The following is a 22,765-nucleotide window of genomic DNA, read 5'->3' on the forward strand; positions in this document are numbered from 1 at the left end:
TCCTCTGGCCTCCTGATACGCCTGGTGCATAGAGGCAAAAACCATGCATTTCCCCAAAGGTATTTGAGTGACTTCAGCCTCAGAACAGCTGTAATTCCCAAAAGCTTGTGGGTAAAGCAAGTGCTTCTTGCTACCTGACATCACGAGCAATTATACTTGGATACAAGTTCTGTGATTAATAGACCAATACGCCAACCTGTCACAATATGCATTATCCTCATTATCCTGGAATCTAACTGACACTTCACAATGGATAATCTTGAAGTACAAATCCTCATCATAGGGAGCCATGATATTAACCCACAGATTATGTTTGAATTCTTTTGGATTATGTACAAAAACAGAGCATTTAGGGCAAGATTTTCAAAAGTGTCTAGGGATTAGGTGTTCCTGAATTTTTGGATGTCCAGCTTGATCCACCTTAAAAGATCTAAACTTTATAAAGAGGTGTACAACTGATCTCTGAAAATCAGGCTCCTTTTCACAGATTCATAGATTATTGTGAACATCTAGTCTGATCTCCTGCCTTACACAGCCCTTGGAATGTCAACCAGTAATTGCTGCATTAAGCCCATACCTTGTGATTGAGCTGAAGTATATTATTTTAAAAAGGCATTCAAAGTGTCTAAAATTTGGCACCCAAAACCAAAAACACCCTAACTCACTGGCAACATCTAAAAATCTTGCCTTTAAGGCTTTGTTTATTAGACAGCACCCTGACAAACATCATATAAGCAGTGAGCCAGCTTTCAAAGGTTTGCGGCACCTTCAACAGAATTGAGAGCTACATTTCGGGCCAGAAAGCAACTTCAGAGCTCTATAGGTAGTTGAGTTTGTCAGCTGATGCCTCAGCGATGTTTGTGAACCTTTAGGTGAATATTTTCCACACAGTTCAGGAGCCTGTGTGTCCTGGCTCGAAACTCCTTGGCAATCTGGCCATGGCCAAATCTGATACTACAGATGGGCAAGATGTGAATACTACCACGACTTCCTGATACAGAGCTCCATTTTTGCTTTTTGACCCACACTTCTCCCTACTGTCTTCTCTGTAGGTATCTTCCACATCTTCTTCCACTTGATTGCTCTTTACTGTGGAGAAGGATCTCCTTTTGTGATTGTACTGCCAGACCTCAAGATAGCCACTACCACTAGTCTTGCTCAACTGGACCAGTCCAGCCGAAGCACTGATCGGTTCCAGCTGCTGGGTGCTGTCTCACTGCCTGACTACTAAAGAGATGACTCATCGTGCAGAGAGTAACACGTGAAGCCAATGGAGATGCCAGTAGTTTCTGAAGGAACTGATGGAAGCTCCTTGCTTGGGATATTTAAAACTGGACTGGAAAAACGCTAGACAATTAAAGAACAATCCTGTACTGGCATGGAGATGGAGTAGACTAAACAGTTTTTTTTTCATCTTAGCTCCATAATTACACTGCTCTAGACCTCAGAGCTCCAGTGATGCACCAAGGAGGTACTTGGCTGCATAAGTATGTAGATGGTTTTTGACCATGGGGCATTTTAAAAGCACAGAGAGGAAGCAGAATGTTGTTGCTGCATGTGCAGGGGACGAGAGAACTCCTGTCTGAACTATTGGCCAGCAGCCAAAATCCTGTGGGATCCATGCAGCACTTAAATCACACAGTTGCAGCCCTCAGAATACCTAGGAGTAATTAAATAGGCTGGTCCAGCTGAGCTAATCTCCTCCTGATTTCCAAAGCAAACCTGCTCCCCAGTGAAGACAGGAAGCAGTACTGCAGATGAACGCTCCTATATTCTCATCACTGTAAAAAGGAAACATGGCCCTTAACGTGTAAGAAGAAGATCTAACTTTGGGGTTCTCTAGTGCAAAAATATCATATTTCCAGATTTGTTTTTAAAGACCTGCTTTCAAAAATGCCACCAAGGTCTCTACTCCTTCAGAAACACTTAAACATATCTTAAGACATGAATGCTGTTTTTTTTTATAAAATACCTGTTTAAATGTTAGAAATACTTTCTGTATATGAAACAAACAAGGTGTTAGGATTTCAAGTTTCTAAATATGTTGTATCAGTTGAAGGGGATTTGAGACAAAAACAACTGGGTTAGAGTAACAAATCCCACACACTCTTGTAGTTATGGGAATAATGTGTTTTGTTCCATCAATATGTCCACTTTACATTATTCAGCACAAAGCTTTGTGAAATAAGAATCATGGGAATATCACAATATAAAGGAAAAAGGTACAAATAACAGCTTCATAAACCGAGCAATGTACATAAATAAATCATGTAGATGGGGGCAGTTTGCTTAGCTAGCAAGAAACAAAATATGGAAAATCTGCTTGTTAAACAATAACCACAGAGTGTGCTTTTATGATGTTTTTTCACCACAGTAATTCATATTAGAGATAGAAGCAGTTGCATGTTAAATAAAATCATTCAGCATTGTTCTCCTCGCATTACAAAGAGCTGACTTATGTTGTTTTTAGATGCCTCCCATTAGAAAGTAAATATTCCTCTGATGTTATACGTTTCACAAAATTTAATAAAGATGAACTGTAAATAAAGTCGCAGGGAGATTTCAGACAGTTTTATTAGCAGATTGTTGAAAAGAAAAAGAAAATTAAATACAATAACAGTAAACGTGGTTCTCACATTGAAACCAGGCTCAAATAACTAGGCTACCATAGAAAAATTTCCAATTCTTGCATTATGATGTAAAAACAGATTTTTGTACAGATTTTGTACAACAAAATTCGTAATAACCTTTTATCATTTTTAGAAAACTTTAAATATATAGATAAAAATAGACAATTTTCATAGGTCCTACATGAAGATGAGAATGTTCTGTTCCAAGGGCTTGCATAGAGCGCAAATGTGGTTATAATATAGAACAACTAGACATTAATATCTTTAAGATTTCAAAAGCATATAAACAATACCATGAGCACACTTTTTCATCATAATCTATGCAAAAACAAACAAACAAACAAAGAAAAAACAAAACAAACAAAGAAAAAACCCAGCAACCCAAAACTTGTGTAACTGAAGAGGGGCAAAAGTTCAACTGACAGTAACATTTCATGAATTGTAATATTTACACCATTTTATTAAGCTCTTAATATCCATCTTATAAATTGTTTCCCCCTTAATCCTTAACATTTCCATTTATGTACCAAGCCAAACACTGAGGCATTCCTAAAGGTCTTGAAAGTATATACTGTAAAACTATTAAACCGACTTACAGGTGACTCTATGCAAGGAGCAGAGCAATGGCAGATGCTACTACATATTTCAGTTGTAGGCTTTAATTCTTTTTCAGATATGAATGATTCTAAAGCTTGCCACAGTCCATCAAAATTTACATCTGTTAACCCTTTAAAGACTGCATATGAAAAAAGTGGTGTACAGAATCTCTGAAGTGTTCAAGCAACTATGAAAGAATCATGATTAAAAAACAATGTTGCTATAAAGTATTTGGTAACAATATTTAATGAAAAATATTGCTCGATATTTCTTTTAAAAAATTACCATGATGTGAACTTGTATATACAACTTTTCTATTGTTAGAAAAGGATTGTGGTGGCCTAAATAAGAGTGTATCAGCATGGCAAGGAAAGACCTACAAACCATCAAAGCACAGAGCTAGAGTTTACAAATCTTTAGATTTTTTTTTTCACTTTGATAAAATAATATCCAATCAGAACTATTTTGTAAAGGAGAATTTTCTTAAGTTAGGCATCTTAGACATTTAAGTTTCTGATATGTTTCCATGTAATAAATAACATTTTATATGCATACAATATGACAGATGAAGAAAGCATAATCACAAAACTTACAGTAACAATGCTGATTCACAAAATCAGTCTTTAAAGGGATAACTTAAAATTATGCAAAGCAAGGAACGTAATGTAACTATGTAATAAGCAGTGTGTTGCAGCTTACTTCCAGTTATCAGCACAAAGGTGAAAACACATTGTAGCTTTCATAAAGACAGTGAAAATAACACATAACCACCCTTCCCTAAGATAAGGTGAGGGAAGAACAATAGACTTCAACTGTATCACTCAGCTCTACGTGGTATTGGACTGATACATCAAGTGTTTGTTAGGTTTTCTTTTTAGCAACATTGACGTAATATGACATTAACATATAAAAATATTTCTGGTGTTTTGACTTGCTGCTCAGCCACAGTCCATTCTTAAAAGTGCTGTTTCAGGGCACTAACCAGGGATCAATATACAAATAAAAGTGGCTGATACGGAATTCTGATTCATTACCAGATGCTTAAGATCTCATTCATTAATACTGTGACTCCAGGACAAATATTTACATGCCTGCATGCGTTAAAACTAGAAAGGCGTCTTTCTGACAAACAGGGTGACAAAACATTATCTAAAATGTTCATTTTCCTAAACGCTAGTATTCTACTGCATACATAATACCTTCCTGGTGTGGTTTGTGTTTATATACTGTACACGTGACCAACAGTTTGAATAAGAATCAAAGTCTTTTTTTCCCCATAAACCCCTGCCAGTTTAGAATGAGAAATTATTACTCGTTTTATTTTTTTTTATGTTTATTTTAGGAAAAGAGAACAGTGAAACAGTTTTGCTTACATTCAGCATTTCTTTTCTCTTAGACAAAATTTCATTTTACTTCATGTGGTCTAGCATCCATGTGTTGGTCTCCTGGAAAGCATGTGGAAAAAAAGTCTTTAGAAGAAAACCCACGTTCACAGAGTTTGAAAATTGAATATAACAGGTTTATGTTCCTTTTCCTTTTTTTGTCGGAATCCTCTTATGCCCCCATACAAGTTTACTTCTGAGCTGACTTGCTGGTTTAGGTATGACAAAACAGTCTGTAAGTGTAGGTGGATACTGCTGGAAGGATTGTTTGATGTGCTCAAATACAGAATCATCAGAGGAGGACAGAGTTTTCATTCCATTAAAAAGGGAATGCTAGGCCTTGTTCTGATTGGTCTGTAACTTTGTATACAAGGGTCCAATAGCAAAGCTGCAGTTTTTGACTGTAAGAAGAGTGAAACTTGTACATTTACAAACATTCTCTAGGTCTCTGGCTTGAGCCACAGGTGATAACCAATGGAGAACACTCTTGCAGAATGCTTTAAACTTTTGAAGAACATTGATACACAAAGTTAAGGAAGTTGCCTTGAAAACACTTTGTTTTTGTAGAACTTCCAAATAGCGAACGTCTTTCTGCAAAGTTCTTTACCATAGCACAAATTGCTTCTGCAGGAAAAATTCAGTACATGACGGTAGTTTTCAAATAAAGTCTTCCATCTAAAATAAGAAAACAAATATTTTCTTTAAATATTCAATCCCATACTGTATCAACGTAAATAACAGTTACTTTGTAAAATGGATAAAATTTCATGCATTATAAAGCTATTTTAAATGAGCAATGTTATCAAGAAATCTGTTGACCTGTCACTGATGTAGCATCACCTATATGAATTCAAAATTAACTCCATCGACAATTACAGACAGTTTGCAAGCTTTGGACACTGCAACTAATTCTAATACCTGTACAGCTTTTATATATGCTGCATTCATATCAATGCACGGAGACTAGGAAAGTAGGTGGAGCTTCTGTGCATGTGTTTTTACTGATATGCAAACTTAACTGAGTACTACTGAACAGCAATTACTTCCTTCATGGTTACAGAGCAAAAATATTCCTGCATGCAACCACGAGTACGCCCATCACTTAAAGGCATAAGCTTTATAACTTATGCTTTAGCTGTGTTGTTAAATATACCATGTAATGTAACCATTGTGCACATTTGTAGCTATTTATATAGAACCCAGGATAGGGTATTTAATCTGTATCAGTGAGCCTTTTCTCCCATAAGTGAGATTAACTAAACCATTACTATGTTAAAGATGCAATCATATCTCTCAACTTTTACCATCCAACAGAGAAACAGACATTCAAGTGGTGGGGAACCATGAGTAATAAATAATAAATTATTTGAGTCAGTAACACTAGAAATAGAAGCACTGGGATGCATAGAGCCTTCTGTCCAAAAGTATTGTAACCTGATTTATAAGTATAAAGCAAAACCTCCTGCTTTATGAGTTCAAGATGTAAAATATACAGGTCTATGTATATGCATATTTCAAAAGGGGAAATACACAAGCTCATGGGATCATTCTTACTATGATGTCCTGTGTGGTAAAAAGTGCAGGTTCTCTGGCTCTAAACTACTGAAATTAAGGCAAATTGTGCAGCACATTAATCATGCACAATGGATAATTATAAAACACCCAACCTAACTGTGAACCTCAGAGCAGTACGCTACACATCTGTATTTGAAGGCACACGCAGCACAGAAGTCCTTTCGGTTCAACCCCAATAGACCAACAAGTATTTGCAACATATTTTTCCAATTCAACCTGGTTAATCTGAATTAGTCTGTAAGGTTCACCTTAGGAAAAATTAAGGTCAACAATTCAGTGCAATGCAGATTTACTGATAACCAATGAAGTCTATTAAATGCTCAGACAATTGCATAAAACACCTGCACCAGTAAAATGATCCTACTATAAATACTGAGAGAAACAAAGAGAAGCTTCCCTGAAGAACAGCTGAAATTATAACACAAATGTAACTGACCATATTCTGTCCTCAATTACACCCCTTCTAACCCCATTGCCAAGCTTCTGTGGTGGCTGCACTCAGTACTAAAGATGTCTGAAGCAGTACTAAAGCTAAGTACCTCTGTAGGAGAATTACTCTATAGTATATACCAGCATTTTTGATCACTTGAATGTGTGCATGCTAATGAGTGCTAAGCATAACTCCTCAGCCTAAACATTAAGGTAACCTAAATTCAGTGACTTATTTGACTATACTTGGTCTCTACATGTTTTTTAAATAAAATGTTTAGTTTCAAATATTCTCAATTAAAATATGTCTGTAGGATGCTGAACTCTTCTACGGCTGGCATGAAACAAAGGATATGTAGACAACAGCTGTCCATTTAAAAAAATCATTGCTTAAGGCTTAAGGCACTGAAGTCGATGGGACATTTTTTAAATGGGAGCAGGAGCAGCCCTTGCATTTTCCATCTACAGTCAACAAAAGTCAATATTGCTGAAGGTCTTAAAAAAACTCTGTCTCCTTTACAAAGTCCAACACATATTTGTTTCTAAAACTTGCTACCTTCTAAGATTTGATGGATATGTATGATAAAATATAAACCTCAGTGTTCCTCAACCAGCCTAACAGTGGATCATGAAATGTGACGTTAAATACCTTTATATTGATCATGACCTTAGAATGATAGATGTGAACTAAATATCTGATCTAATCCTATTGTTAGGTTCCTTATAATACACCTATATCCTCCATAAACTTGTTTGACTAATTCTCCTAACAGATGGACAAATATAGCAACCATTAAATATGTCAGCTGTAAAATATATGCCACCTGCCATGGTTACTATAGATTAGGCACTTTGAAGATTAAATCATACTTAGTAAGATTTTAACCATTTCCAGAAATTGCAAAATATTTTATTTATTTTTTCAAAATTCATAAAAGGAGGGATAAGATACAAAAATGAACAATATTTTCTTTAGGAACTGCACTTTGAAAAATATAATACCTATGCCAAGGTACTCTTCTCAAGAGACTGCTCATGGTAAACTTACAAGCAGGAGAAAGAGAAGGAGTTTTTGTAGGTTTTATGTTCTTCTCCAAGTACACATGCTGTGTATAGCAAATAACCTCATGAAACTACATGTAAAGAACAAACAGGCAAATCACTCTCCACCTCAGGGACGTGGTGACATCAAACCACAAGAGCAAATGTTGAGTGATCTGTCAGTTGCTATAGCTTCACATTATGATCTAATATAGCTGATCTAATACTGTACTTATATCCTCTTCTCCCCTTTCCTTTCCTCAGATTACCCCCTCACATCCCGCACAGGTCTCATCTCTCCTTTCTCCAAGCTCCTCTCTCTAAGCTCCAACTGAAGTGACTGGAGCCTACCAATGCTGTTATCAAAGTGATCTTGGCCTTATGAAGGTGCTGACAAAATTCCTGTATGGACCCCACTGGAGTGTTATCATTAGTAGGGTTTCCTAACTCAGAGGAGCATACCACAAAACCCATAAAACCTGATAGCTTAACAGTGCCTTGCATGTACATTATAGTTTATTGATTTTAGTATATGTAGATTTTATATACAGGCAAACAAAGATATTGTGCATATGATTAACACACATATATTATATCCCCCCGGAGACAAATATATAGAAATAAACTCTACCGATTTTGCTTATTGCTCTATGTACATATCTCTAAAGATGGAGTGTGGTTTTGTCACTATGAATACTGTTTTCACAAGGTACTGCACAACACTAGAGGTATGCATGATATAAATACACAGTAATACTTCCCACTCTTAATGTTCAAATATAAAATACAAATTCGGAAAATTGTGATAACTTGCTGAGTAAAAGCACTTATAATTAGCAGAATTTAACTATGTTTGAATTGGTCTCCTGTAAATGTCAATGTTCAGCAAGCTTGAGTTACAAAAAGGAGCTTGCACAATGTGAAAGTGCCCACTCTCTTAACACTCATATTTATTTTTGTTTGTGGGGGATGTGACAGGAGTTATAGTCTGGGCAAGGGAGTATTTAATTTTTTTTAAAAAAATATTTTTAATTAAAACGCATCTTGAGGTTTTTTAATAAACACACCCAAATAGTTACAAGGCCAGAAATGTCATGGACAAAAAACAGTTTTGACCTAACACTTGAAAAGGGTGGGGAGGGGGGAAAGGGGGGGGGGGGGGGTTGAAGCAATACATATGCATGAAATGCATCCCCTTTGAGAAGTAAACTGGGGAACATTTACATTCACACTTGTGTAATGTGTGTAACATTTAGCTTCTGGGGCTCTAAAAATTTTGCTGGATAAAATGCAACTGTATTACAGTATTATTTCTGTTAACATATGCAACTGTAAAAATGTAAAATCTATACAACATTTCAAGCGTAGCTTTAGGTTGCAATGAAAATAAATAAAATAATCCTTCAGTTAAATCAATGTCAAGTAGAATGTAGTGTGCAAAAGAGAATGAACCACTGTTGGGATGAACCACCCAGGCTGTTTGAGACCAGAATCTATTGTGTATTACTGATACTACAGTGATGGCTGCACATTATAGAAATGTGCATATTAAAGAATGACCATCATTATTCTAGTAAAAGTACCCTGCAATCCTGGTTACAGCTGTGGTTTGTGAAAATCCATGAGTCCACATCCAAGGCTCTGGTGCCACACCTGAACTCTGTGGATTACCAATCAGCCAATTACCATCAATAGAGGGCTACCAAGCAAACTCTTTCGTAGTGATAGGATGAAACCTTTGCAAATGGATGAAGACTGTTCTGGCTATGGGAGTAGGCAGAAAATATCTACAGCGTTTGACCAGAGAAGACGTAAGATCTATTCCCAGCACTACCACTCATCATCTTTGGACAAGTAATTTCATCTCTCTGCACTTCTGCTTTCGTTTAGTCTTTCTTTTCTTTTTAGATTGCAAAGAATTTGTGGGCAGGGACTGTCTCTTACTGACTCTGTACTGTGCTTAGTACAACAGGTCCCAGACCTTAGTTGAGGTCTCTAGAGAATACCATAATAAAAATAATAAACTAACACATCACCCTGATTCTATTTTAACTGAAATTATAGATTTTTCTAATACTGCTAAAAAAAAATCCATTTGAAGGCCACTTTCTTTAATGGCAGTTGAAATGAGCTGAGCTCAGAAAGCAAGCGCAAGCTCTTTGCAAGCCAAATACTACCATAGAACCACAGGCCCAAACCTTGGCTCTCATTGAAGTCACTGGGACTGTTACATTGAAGTTCAATGGATGCAGGATCAGGCCCATTGCAACTGCATTCTGAATACTTTCAAAAAATGTCAATTTTGATTCTAGCCAGCTGATGTAATTACAATACATTTCTCCCTCTCTCTACAAATAAGGCGGCATGCAGGCAAATGAACTATCACACCAATATAAGTTAATGTAACACACATTTTGTGACTTAAGAGTCATTATGGTTTTTTTGTCCCCAACATTTTATACACTGCGGTACTAGAGTGCAAAACATCATGATCCATCCTCAGTTCAATATATTAAAAGAAAGAAAATATTTGTGACATAAACTGGTGCTACTTTTATTTAAATAAGAGAAAAGATGCTCACTTGAGCTAAAGAACATAACAAATTTTAATTCCTGTTAGGAAGTAGCTTTATTGAAAATAGCAGCTATTTTCTCAGAAGTTATTTCCAGGGACCTGTAATCTAATGAGGTTTATCCCTTTCAAGGGACAGTTGTACATGCATGCCTGAATGCACACAACCTCTTCAGCCCAGAGCTGATAAAAGCACCAGCAACCCACAGCTCAAGCACTTTTAAATTATATTACTGTCTGGTTTATTTGCTTTAATAAGATGGGGCAAATGTGAATCACAGTGTACTTCTAACCTTTCATTCAACCTGATGTTTTAATCATTTGGAGGAAGAAATAATAATAATAATAAAGAATGGCAAACAAATGGTAATGATTCATGTGATGTTTGACAAGAAGGCAATGGTAAGTCAAAAGAAACACAAACATATTGCAACAGATGGAAAGGATCTGAATCAAATTGTAACTCTTCTTTGAAAAACTTAAAAGGAAGCAGGTAATTAAGGGTGAAATCTATTTTTGCCTACTCTTCATATATTTTATTTAAAATGCAGACAAAAGAAGGTGTATTTACCATAAAAGCAAGAAGGCCCCAAAGTGGGAGTCTGATGGTTTAACCATGGGGAAACCATTTATGATGAGGGTGATGTTCATTCAAAGACCACAAAATCTCACAGAGAGTATAATCCTGGTGTTTCTAAAGTGAGTTCAGTTCATCATATGTGGCTAATTATTAATCTTTACAAAAATAACATGCCTAGAATGGAAAAGACTCCTCCTTGGTACAAGATCATCAATAACACTGAACCCCCTCTATAGGAATTAGGTGGGGGTCAACTGAGGGAGATGAGATGCAGGTCGTCACACTATTGCATGCCAATAAGGTGGTCTATACGCTAACCCAAAATGGTTGGTGAGGAGACAGGCAGGTCAAGGATTGATGTGCTGATTACACAGCATGAGTACCATGCCCTGTCAAGAAAACGGGACTGAGGAAAAGGGGGCAGGGCCAGAGTGTAGCCTGCTCAAGAGTTGAGGCTGGTGGATTTCATTCTCCAACCCTCCGAAAAAAAACAATGTTTTCCCAGGTTTTATGCAGAGATCAGAGCCGGCAAAAGGCATAAGTAGACTGAGCAATTGCTTAGGGCCCGGAGCAGCTCAAGGTGGTCCCCTATTAATTATTAGTATGTGTTTTGTCTGGGGAGACCCCAAAATATTTCTGCTTAGGCCCCGCAATGGGCTAGTACAGCCTCTGGCAGAGATAGATTATTTTCACCCAGCATGTTCAATAAACTCATGCAAGCATGAACGTACTTAAACATACTGAGATAAATGCTACCCCAATTTGTCTTCTGTACAATGCCACTGAATTCTATACATTACTTCCAAATTTAGCCCTTTGCATACTGTGAGTAATGACATATTTTTAATTTTTCCCCTCAACATTCACTTACAGGTATCGTTGTGCTACCATTTCATGTAAATATGCAGTGGAGTGAGATTTTCATATTTATCTTTTTGAACTAAAGATTTTATGCTTAAGATGTTTAAATTTTGCATCCAAATTGCCAGAGATTAAAATACAAAATGGAAAAATATCCAATGAGCTGCCTCAGTGTTTGTAGTTTCTTAGAATATTAAAGTGAAATCTCCAGTATTTCACGATCTTCTCCTTTCAACAGTTTTCCCATATATTTTCATTGTTTATATTTTTTTCAATCACCTCATAATCACATTGGATATTATGAGAGCAAGCAAAAGGTCAAAAGTCTGATAAGTAAACTAACAATTCCATTAAATATCTGCACATACCTCCTATTATTTAAAGATCATCCAGATGACACAGATCTTGCATTTTAAGTACACAAAAGACCCTGATGTGGCAAAGTGAGAAGTTTGTTTTTTAAAAAGAAGATTCAAAGCAATAGTACACTATCTTATTATTGCTTTGTCAACTCGGCTGCAGTTTTTCTGTTTGTATAAGCAGAAGAAAAGGACTTACAGGAAACAGAAATACAAGAGAATTAATTACGTTCAATCACTGAACCTGCATCTCTAGGCACTACATTCTGGTCACTTCTCTTAAAAAAAACCCAACACTGAGGAATTCTCTGTAAAACCCTGTAACAGCATGAAGTTAATGCTAACTATTATAAGTTTGTGACCCTGCACAGCTTATTGTGATTAACTCACTTTGTGTCACAGTGGAAATAATTCTTATGCTGATCAATTTCACAACAGTTCTACATGACATATATTAGTCAGATTTAAGTTCCAGATAAACAAATGCCTTACTTGCTATGGTGCTTTCAGAAGTACAAAAGCACAAAGTTATTTTTAGCAGAGCAGCAAGCAATCTTGGACTTGTGACTATTAGATGCTGAAAAGTCTGAGCATCAGAATGGGTCTCTGTCTGAGGCTATGGGTATGTCTATATGACCCGCCGGATTGGCAGGCAGCAATTGATCCAGCAGGGGTCGATTTATCATGTCTAGACTAGACATGATAAATTGACCCCCGAGAGCTCTCCCATACTCCACCGCCGCTAGAGGCTCAGGTAGAGTCAACGGGGGAGCGGCAGCTTTCGACTCACCACAGTGAAGACACTGCGGTGAGTAGATCTAAGAACGTCAACTTCAGCTACATTATTCACATAGCTGAAGTTGCATAACCTAGATCGATCCCCCCCTTCCCCAGTGTAGACCAGGCCTATGTCTCCACTACTGCGGGATCGATGCTGCTTTGATCTATGCACCGGGAGTCGATTTAGTGGGTCTAGTGAAGACAGCGTGCTCTCCAGTCAACTCCGGTACTCCACCGGGAATGAGAGGAGTAAGGTAAGTCAACAGGAGAGCATTTCCCATCGACCCAGCATGGTGTAGACACCGCAGTAAGTTGACCGAAGCTATGTTGACTCTAGCTATGTTATTCACATAGCTGGAGTAGTAACTTAGGTTGACTTACTGCGGTAGAATAGAAATGGCCTGACACCTAACTCTTTTTTCCCTGAAGTCAAGGGATTGCTTCCCTTCCCCATATTTTGTTCTCAGTTTTGTATCCTCTCTTTATAATTCCCCTCATATGGTTCTCATTTTTAGATAACCATCACCTGCCTTAATAAATCCTATTGCTCCAAAACCTAAGACATAAAAATAGATCTTGAACCAGGTCAGGAGGTGGATGCAGGGCTGGAGTGGTTTAGTAACAAGGCTGGAGCAAGGTTAGAGTAAACAACAGACAAGGCTGGAGCAAGAACTGGATCAAGGGCAGGCTGGAAGCCTAGGGAGTCTGTCACACTGTGAGGTAGCAGGAGGGTTCCTAGCCGGGTAGTGTTGTTGCACAAACTATCTTGAGGCTCTGGCCAGGTCAGAGAAATACCTGTGCCTGGGAGTCACCTGACCCAGGCCCGGCACAGGGATAGACTACTTCAGCATGCCTGAAGGCTGAGTCACTGCAGGAACTGTTGGAGGGGTGAATCATGGCACCTACTGAGCATCTGGGATCCTCGCACCCACCCACATCAAAAGCCCCTCCCCCAGCCTAAGGGGAAAAGCGATGGAATCCAGAGCTCAAATGAGTTTGGGGGACAACTCTGCTTCTCAAGGCATCCAGGAAGCCAGAGGAAGTCTGCCCAGATACATGACCCAAGGGAGGAGCAAAACAGGCCTCACAGTCGCCAAGCACCTCCTCGTCCAACATCCTCTTTCTGGTATGAGGGATGCCCAGCATGACGAGAAGGTTTCTTGACTTCATGGGGCCATTGATGGGGTGTGCAAAGAGCAGGAGGTGCAGGGAAAAGTGCAGCCAGAACCTAAGGAGAAGGCTCTGGAGGAGCTGGAATAGGAGCTGCAACCCGGCACACTCAAGGTAGAAGTGCGCAAGGGTCTCCTTCACACCACAAAAGGGGAAAATGTCAGGGGAGGGGGGTGAACTGCACCAGGTACATGCCCATGCTCATGGTTCTGTGGAGAAGCCGCCAACTAATATCCCTGGTAGACCAGGGGACCAGGGTGGAATACAGACTGGCCCACCAGGGCTCCTCACCCTCCACTGGTGGTAGGAGGTTCTGCCACTTGGTGTCAGGGCAGGACATGAGGGTCAGGAAGTGAAGGGTATGGAGCATGAGTGCGTATAACTGTTTCCTAGAAACAGTTTGGAAATGGACTGGCTACATGTCACGCAACTGCTTTGGCTGCTGTGGAGGGGCAGCCAGGTGGGCTCATGGGGCAGGGGCCCGACGGCATGAGTCATGGTAGCTGAGTGAGAAGCCCTAGTCTGGCTGTGGGTTTGCCTGGTTTGTATCAGGACTCCTGATACTGATTTGGCTTATCTATGGACTCTGACCTCAGTTCTGACCCACAGCCTATCCCTGGACCTGACTCCAGCACTGCCCTTGGCTCGGACTCAACCCTATGTCCAGCTTCGACCACCACTCATGCCACCAGGTCTGATTGCCTGGAACCACAGCCTGACAACTAACCCCTGGAACTGGTTCCTTCAAAGTAACCAAGCCAATCTAAAAGCGTGTGATGCAATATATAGTAAATACCATTAACACCATTATCTAAGAGAAAAACTACTGTTTTGATGGTTTCAAACTACACTCTTTCCTTAACACAAAGAACTGGGGCACCAACAGGATCATTTTCCCGCTTTCTTTCATGTTCATTAATTAGGATGGCATTGAAAATTCTCCAAAGGTTGATGCCCATTTCAACAGGATATAGCCATTTAAAGAAGGATTTAACTTTACTGCTTACATTAGCTTTTGTATATCAACTGTGATGCAAGCAACCATATTCTGACATCAATACTACATTAGCACCACTGTTTTCCTGAATTTACAACTATACTTGCTTTCATTTGTGTGCCAACACATAACTGTCCTATATAAAACATGGAAATAGAGTCACATTAGGTTGTAAAACAGATATATTGCATTGCAGGAAGCTTATGGGAAATCCATTAAGGTTGCATGGGATGTCAAAACATATGTGAAACACGCATGCTGCTTTTAGATATTCTGTATGAAAGAAAGCTTATGGAAGACAATAGCAGCAGGCAATCAGCTCCGGAACAAGAGTCAAGGTGACAGAAACCAAACCAGAAGTCATGCCCTAAGAAATGAGCAACAAACTAAAGTCACCCATAATCCTGACTACAAAATAGAAACACAAATAGATCTTAATCAAGATCCTGGGGGTCAGCATGAGTGACATAGCTGAAAAACTGGAAAAAACAAAAACAAAAAACAAAGCAGCCCATTAATCCTGATGAAGGCTTCAAATTGAAAGATGTGTGTATGGTTTAACTTGGTAGTCAGCCATTAAGCAAAGCGTGCTATATTGAATGAAAAATTCTACATTTCAAATTGAAGGGAACTATTATTTGTCTCACAAGTGCTAATGCTGACCCAAGTGGGTTGTTTTACAGTTCCTAATGCAGACTGGTTTCCCTGATTGATTGATGCGCTTTCATCTTGGGCACTTCTTTACACATGCACTTCCATACTTCAGTGACAGCTCTACCTTCTTTCCCTGTCCCTTTCCAGTGGCAATACTCTTCAGGGTAGATATTGTAAACATTCCTCTTCTCCTCCATCTCTAGCAACAGCCTAAACTGGCCTGATGACAGAATCAAGTAGCCTTTATGGTAGACCCTACTTCTGTCTCATTTGACTTTGGTGCTGTGTGAGGCTTTACTAGTAGTGGTGACCCAGAAAACACAGCATGTCATGAAGCCAAGTTTTTGTACACTGTGTGGCTTCTGAAACATACTATATACAGTGGGTTGCTGTTATTGGTGAAGTCCCCAGAACACATGGAAACAGCACCCTCGTACCAGAAAGAACACAATGCCACAATCTGTAAACAAAAGGCCAGGAAGAGAACAGGGCCAGATTAAAGCACAGGCATTCAAGGCCCATGCCTAAGGCACCAACTCCTGAAGACACATGATTTCATCAGTTTTCTTTCTTTGAGTAGTTTTCTACCCCTTATAGTGACAGAGCTAGCTGAAACATTTTCCTGCTTGAAAATGTGATTTTGTCAAAAGAGAAAATTTTCCACAGGAAAATGTTGGCTTCAATTATTTTTTTTTCTATTTTCCAATCAGAAAAATGAATTGAAAAATTTTGTCCCAAATCAACATTTCAAAAGGAAATGAAAGTTTTTGTTTCTTTTCCATCTTAAATGCTGTTTCATTTTTATTAGGTTTAGGCTAGACATTAGGAAAAACTTCCTAACTGTCAGGTGGTTAAACACTGAAATAAATTGCCCAGGGAGGTTGTGGAATCTCCATCATTGGAGATTTTTAAGAGCAGGTTGGACAAACACCTGTCAGGAATGGTCTAGATAATGCTCAGTCCTGCCATCATTGCAGGGGACTGGACTAGATGACCTCTCAAGGACCCTTCCAGTTCTATGATTCTATGATTTTCCATTTTTGGTTTCTAGTTTTTCCTTCCTTTGTCTCTCTTTTTTTACTCCCCTCCTCTTTTTTTCCATCACTGTCCAAAGGAGGCGGGGTGGGAGGAAGAGGGGCAAGAAAGATTAGAAAAGTGTGAGAAAAAGTTTTACATTTGTTATTGTTTTCCAACTGGGCAAAGCTTGAAAACTGTAAGAAAAGTGTGGGAAGTGAGTATATCTTAATATGAAGTAGTCCAACAATGTACCCAAAGGCTGGGAAATGAACTTAACAATGCAAAATGTAAAAGAGCCACCACTCTTTAAATATAAGAAAGGCTTACAGAAAATGATCTACATCTTTATCATGACTTGGCCAAGTCAGACTCAATACAGGAATTATTTCCTGCATTGGATGCTTAGGATCGGGCTGTGGAAATGTTTCTTACATGGGTGAGCCTTAGCCTGATGAGTAGTCTGAATTGAAGTTAATGGGACTATTTGTGTAAGTAAGTTCTCACTAACATAACTAAGGTTTTCGGTCGGATCCATAGTACTTAAAATGGCATAGTTTTGTCCTAGTAGTTACTGTTTTGTGATAATCAGCAGAATATTATAGCACATAAAAAGGCATGAATTTGAACAATGACCTGACTCTCCATTCAATTATATCAGATTTAGATGGTATCCCATCAATGAAGCCAAAATCAGGTACAATTACTGTAATTTTTACTTTGAATTCATCAACATGCAAACATACTGCAAACATAATCACTACAATGACTATGAATATCTATGTGACAGAGTGAAAAGCGGAAAGAGAGTAAATTATTGCTTCTCTTTATTTTATGTTTGTATTCAATATAGTTTGATTACTTGAAAGGACGTGTAGCCAACACACTGCAGTATGAAACAATATCATGAAAAATACATGTCTCTTAATGCAAGGGTTGCACTGACAGTTTGTCATAGGCAAAATCTGCAAAATCAACAAAGAGGCTAAACAAACAAGTCAAACACAGGACTATCTAATATGGCACTGTATATTTTTAGCAATCTCTATTCTAATGTCATGTACATAAACCAGTACTGTAAATTTTTTGGTTCTGGCTTTATTACACATTTTTTCCAACATCAGTTCCAACCCTTTGTGATCCATCCTTTATGACTGCCATAACAAAACCGCTATTATGCCATTGCTGTTTTTTTCTAAGCTATTAGAAACCACATCACTTTTTAAACAAATAAAGCTGACAAGACTATAATAGAAAACAATGTTCCTTTTACCATTACTGATACACACTTTATGTTTTTCAACTAGGAAAAATAAAACAACATTGCATTATCTTTATATATGCTCCTCTTTCCCCAGATGTCCTTCAGGTGTTATAGAAACCTAGCATCCTCCTTATAAAGAGTCAAAAAGCTAGTTTTTAAAGCCAGTGGCCTATTCTATACAACAAATTTTCCTCTTTACTGGCCACCTGGCTAGTTCACTGAGAGAAGAATATGTATTATAGATATATTCGGACAGTACATCCTAACTGTAGACGGAATGAGATGCTGGCCAGGTATCCTTCTAAATACGTTAATTGTAGTTCCACTTCCTTTACACTTTTATTGATTGAATGAGTGATCTTTTTTAAAGGAGCTATATTTTCAAAAGATATAAAGTTACTACTAGAGAGGGGGGGTCAAATCAAATCTGTGGGAAAGTCTGAGTACTGGAATAATTTGTATAAGAATATCCACTGCTAAAACGTGTACCTTCTAAAATTAACATGATAGCTTTTGGCATATCTCACTCAGTCAGTCTGAAATGAAGCTTTTGTTTGTATTGATGACTTTAGAGATATTCAAGCATTTGAGTATTTTAATATAAAATACCATGCAAGGGAACTACAGTATAGGAGAGGAGTGGTGCTGTGTGCTAACCTAAAACAGGTGATGAATGTTACAAGAGGCATGTAAAAATATCCTCTCTTGCTCTGTCTCTCCATCATGCTGGCAAGACAGTGCAATGATGAAGACTCATGAATCAAGGTACCCATGAAGTCATCACCTTTGGATACTTTAAAGTTAAAGGAACAAATTATAGTGGTCCCTTCTGGACTTGGAGTCTATGACTCCTCATCAGGTGTAACTTGGCATAGCTCTCATCATACTTGGCACTCTCTTAGCACACTTTGACTGATAAAAGAATATACTGGTTAAATGAGGTTTGTCCTAACCTAAGACACACTAGAAGTATCCTTAGAAAAGTGTAGAAAAAGCTTCTCTTTTACAGCCACCAATTTTGAGTTTCTAAACAGATTTTTTTTAATCCATTTGCTAATTGTTCGAGGTTTTGCTTGGCTGATAATCTTTGAAATTCTAAGAGCAAAACTCTCTTGTTGGATATGCACTCCATATTTCTTATCCATCAGAACTGAGTGCTGAGCTCCCACTGATGCAATAGAAGTTCTGTGCATGGAATAAATTCAGAGTACACAACAGAGATTGACATGCTGATTGGAGAGGAAAATACTGCCACTGGAATTTAGCACTTGCTGGTTTTACCCAGGCCTAACAAAAAAAAAATCAAATAAGTCGGTTTAGTAAGATTTTCCTATATTGAAATCCATGCCGTCTGGCTTTATTCAAATTAGTACTGTAAACTATTCCCTTTCTAACTCCTACAAAATAGCTCCTGGTATACCCCATACTAGCTGTCAAACAAACTAGTCAATAATTGATTGTTAATAGGTATAAATTGCTGTTTTTTGTATCATCTCTGTTTGTCACTTTCTAATCCCTGGGAATCTGATCAGTCATCAAAGAACAAAAGGATTAGTTAAAAATAACAGTTGCATTTCTACAGTGAAATATGGAAGCATTTGTGCTGCCATGGACAGGTCAGCAGATAAAAGCTCTATGCAGCTGGTTCCGGTTATGGTGTAAGTGATTGGTTGAAAAATTAAGAAATCATGCAAAATTATATTATAAATCATCTTATTATTCAGCAGATCCAAAACATGCAGGTACCCTAAACAGCACTTTCCAGTGAAAACTGGCTCTGAACTGAAATCATATAATTATTTCTTTCTGGATTCGAACAAGGACAGTGCTTCTACAGTCTATGCTTGTCACCCCTGGCCTATCACTAACTGTACCCCACAGTCCACTAATTCATACCACCTTGATTTGGGTTTGGATGAGATATGGCCTGTACATGCACTATTCCCAGAAAGGATCCCATTCAACATAAAGCTATGGCAAAAGGACACAAATACCTATCATGATAAATTTTTAAAAAATAACCATTTCCCTGGCATTGTAGGCAAGCCAAAACCCAGTAAGCCTCCACTAGCCAGCTTCAACTAACAGATACGTAGGTACATAAGGGAAGGTGAAGAAAAACAGGCAGAAAAAACAGCTACCAAGCCAATCTGTGATACTGGAAAAATTCTTTCCTATCTCCATATTCACATAGACAGCCAGTGGCAAAGCTTAAATTAAATCCAGACCTCCTCACTCCTGGTCTCTCCCTTTAACAAATTCAAATTTTTAAGGGCAAGTTGTTTTCTGAGTTTCAATTACTAATTTACTACAATTTCTTTTTTTTCCTTTGGATTTTGTTACATTTCAAGCATCTATATTGACCCCCTCCACTTTGTTTCCACACATTTTTGCCCTCTTTTTTATTTGTCTTTGTACTACCCTTTTTGTGTTGTGTGTTCAGCTGCACAGTGTTAAATCCAGGCAAACACTAAAGCTATAGGGTTAATGATCTTTTATTAGCAGAGTTCCAGCAGTCTATTCTATGCTAACGATTCATGCTCTAGAACAACTTCCAGCATTCTACAGGTGATCAGATTACAATATGCTGTGTTTAAAGGGTCACATCCTTACACCCAGCAGCAGAGGAGAACGATCATGTATGGGGATTGTTCCTGAAATGACACACAATTCCTAGCAACAGCAGCTGCAGGAAACTGGGTAAAGTTCAGCTACTACAGTCAGTTTCCTATTACAGCTGCTCCAATGTTACCAGGCAAGCAATGGAGCACAGACACAACCACGCTCTTTGGACATTCTACATGATTCTCCAGTTTATTTGCTGTAAAATATATAGGAGAGTGTGGGGGGGGGGGGGGGGGGGGGCGGGGGATAAGAATACCTTGATACCATACACAATTTAAATCACTTAAATCTACCTTTTCTTAATTTCTGTCTCTCCTTTGTCAGTAAGTACAGACGCTTTAAGGTTTCTTTAATAGCTTCTACTTTTGAATTCATAAAAGACTGATTTTCAATGCATCACCTGTCTGTCATAGGAGTAAAAAAATGCATTTAGACTCATTAATGTGTTTTCAAACTCCTGTGCAGGGATTCAAGCACGTAGGGCATATTAAAAAATGGTGCAAGCCTTACTGTGCATTTCCATTGTATAAATTCAGTTTCTCTGTATTCTAAATCCCCAATCATTTGCTTGGTTCAAGTATACTTTTATTATTCCAATAATACTGTACTTATCCTTGAAAACATGAAACTTCAGTTCACAGATCTTATTATGTACAACGTTAGATTTTGTATAGCAGCAATTTTGTATTGTAACCACACTTTAGTACCACTACCCGCCCCTTCACTATCCCCTGCAATATTAGCTACCTGATACATTACCTTGGGATCTCGGTGGTCCCCTTTTCAAGTAATAGCCTTAACCTTTGTCCCTGAAAGACTAATCATTGCCCTTTTAGATCCATCCCTTTTATAGAAATTGCTTTCTGCAAAGTGCTTCATCACACTTCATCTCCTAACACTTCTCCATTCAGATTTTGCATTAGAACATTAACATTCTTTGCACTGCACAGTCTCACCCTCTGAATTCCCCTCTGTCCTGGATGCTACCTCAGACTTGTTCTCCACAACCTTTACTGTACCTAATTCCTCTGTAACTACTTTTATCATTTGGTTTATCCCATGTTGTGTCATTAACATTCTCCACAGTAACTCACCCAGCTAGTTTTCCTCTGCTGTTACTGCGGTATTTTATGTATTGTCCTAAAACCCAGCCCTTCTTTCTAAATCAACTATTGGATCTAAATGTAATACCAGAGCTGTTAAGTATCACAAGTGAATGACAATGCTCACAAAAATGCGTATTTGCCTCTTTCACCCTAATAACAAGAGTAATATATCAAACAAAAAAAGAAAAGAAAACTTGAGATTGCACTCATTGAAAATCCCATGAAAAAAGTGAATATACGTTTTCAAATATTAAATGTTGCTGTAGTCAAAATGATATAGAATGTATAATAATGAGTTTGTTTTTCAGATGCTATAAGCCTAAAGAGATTTTTTGAATACTTCAATTATAAAAACATTTAAAGCATACAAACTTGTGCAATTTTTATTTTAATGAAGATGAGAAGTTCATTAAAGAAGATAAATATTTCATTAGATGTTAAATAAAACAAAGAGATTTTTTGGCTTCTCTCAGCACAAAATTCCTTTGAAAGATTAATTAATACATGCAAATTATGCAAATTAGACCCATGCAAATATTTTATGAAGACAATTAAGGGAACCATTAATTACTGCTTTTTTTGCTTCAGTGAGATTCATTCATTTAATTTTAATTTCACTTTAACTGTTTTGATGTATAATCTTGCAGCTAAGAACTTTATCTTTCCTGATGGGTCACTTAAACTTATAAATTTCATCAAGTGAGCAGCAACAGAAATCTGTACAGATATTCTCTGGGCTATGTTTAGTATCAAGAGAAATTTTTGACAATGCGCTTCCAGAAACTGGAAAACTGAAAGAGAATGTGAGCTCATTCTTGGACAAGGTTCAACTGCTGGAAAAGCAATTAATTTGCTTTGGCTGTGCTAATATAGGGGAATTAGAAAGTGTGACACAAGACAAATAGAAATAATTAGTTCTCCAAAATGATGTTCTCATTAATATGGTTTGAACACTAGAAATAAAAAACATTATTGTGGCATGTCTGCATTCTGTCCCTAGCCACAGGAGGTAGAATAATGCAAGATACAGCATTTTTAACCTTTATAGTCCATGTGGTAATGGTGTTTATTTTTATTTTTCATGTTGATGTATCTCGAAAAGCATATTATGGACAATCCAGCAGTCCTG

The 22,765-nt window shown here is 37.9% G+C and overlaps 1 protein-coding gene across 9 annotated transcripts in view; it reads right to left on the reverse strand.

Moving 5' to 3' along the window:
• Positions 1 to 2,556: 2,556 nt before the first annotated feature.
• The window catches only part of DACH1 (dachshund family transcription factor 1), a 464,038-nt gene continuing 443,829 nt past the window's right edge, over positions 2,557 to 22,765 (reverse strand). For all 9 annotated transcript variants that reach the window (XM_037895071.2, XM_043533854.1, XM_043533847.1 and 6 more), the window contains one exon: positions 2,557 to 5,284. In XM_037895071.2, coding sequence (XP_037750999.1) covers positions 5,247 to 5,284 — 38 coding nt within the window. In that variant the 3' untranslated portion in view covers positions 2,557 to 5,246. The remainder of the gene's footprint in view (positions 5,285 to 22,765) is intronic.

The sequence above is a fragment of the Chelonia mydas genome, chromosome 1, assembly GCF_015237465.2.
Source record: "Chelonia mydas isolate rCheMyd1 chromosome 1, rCheMyd1.pri.v2, whole genome shotgun sequence".
Lineage (NCBI taxonomy): Eukaryota > Metazoa > Chordata > Testudines > Cheloniidae > Chelonia > Chelonia mydas.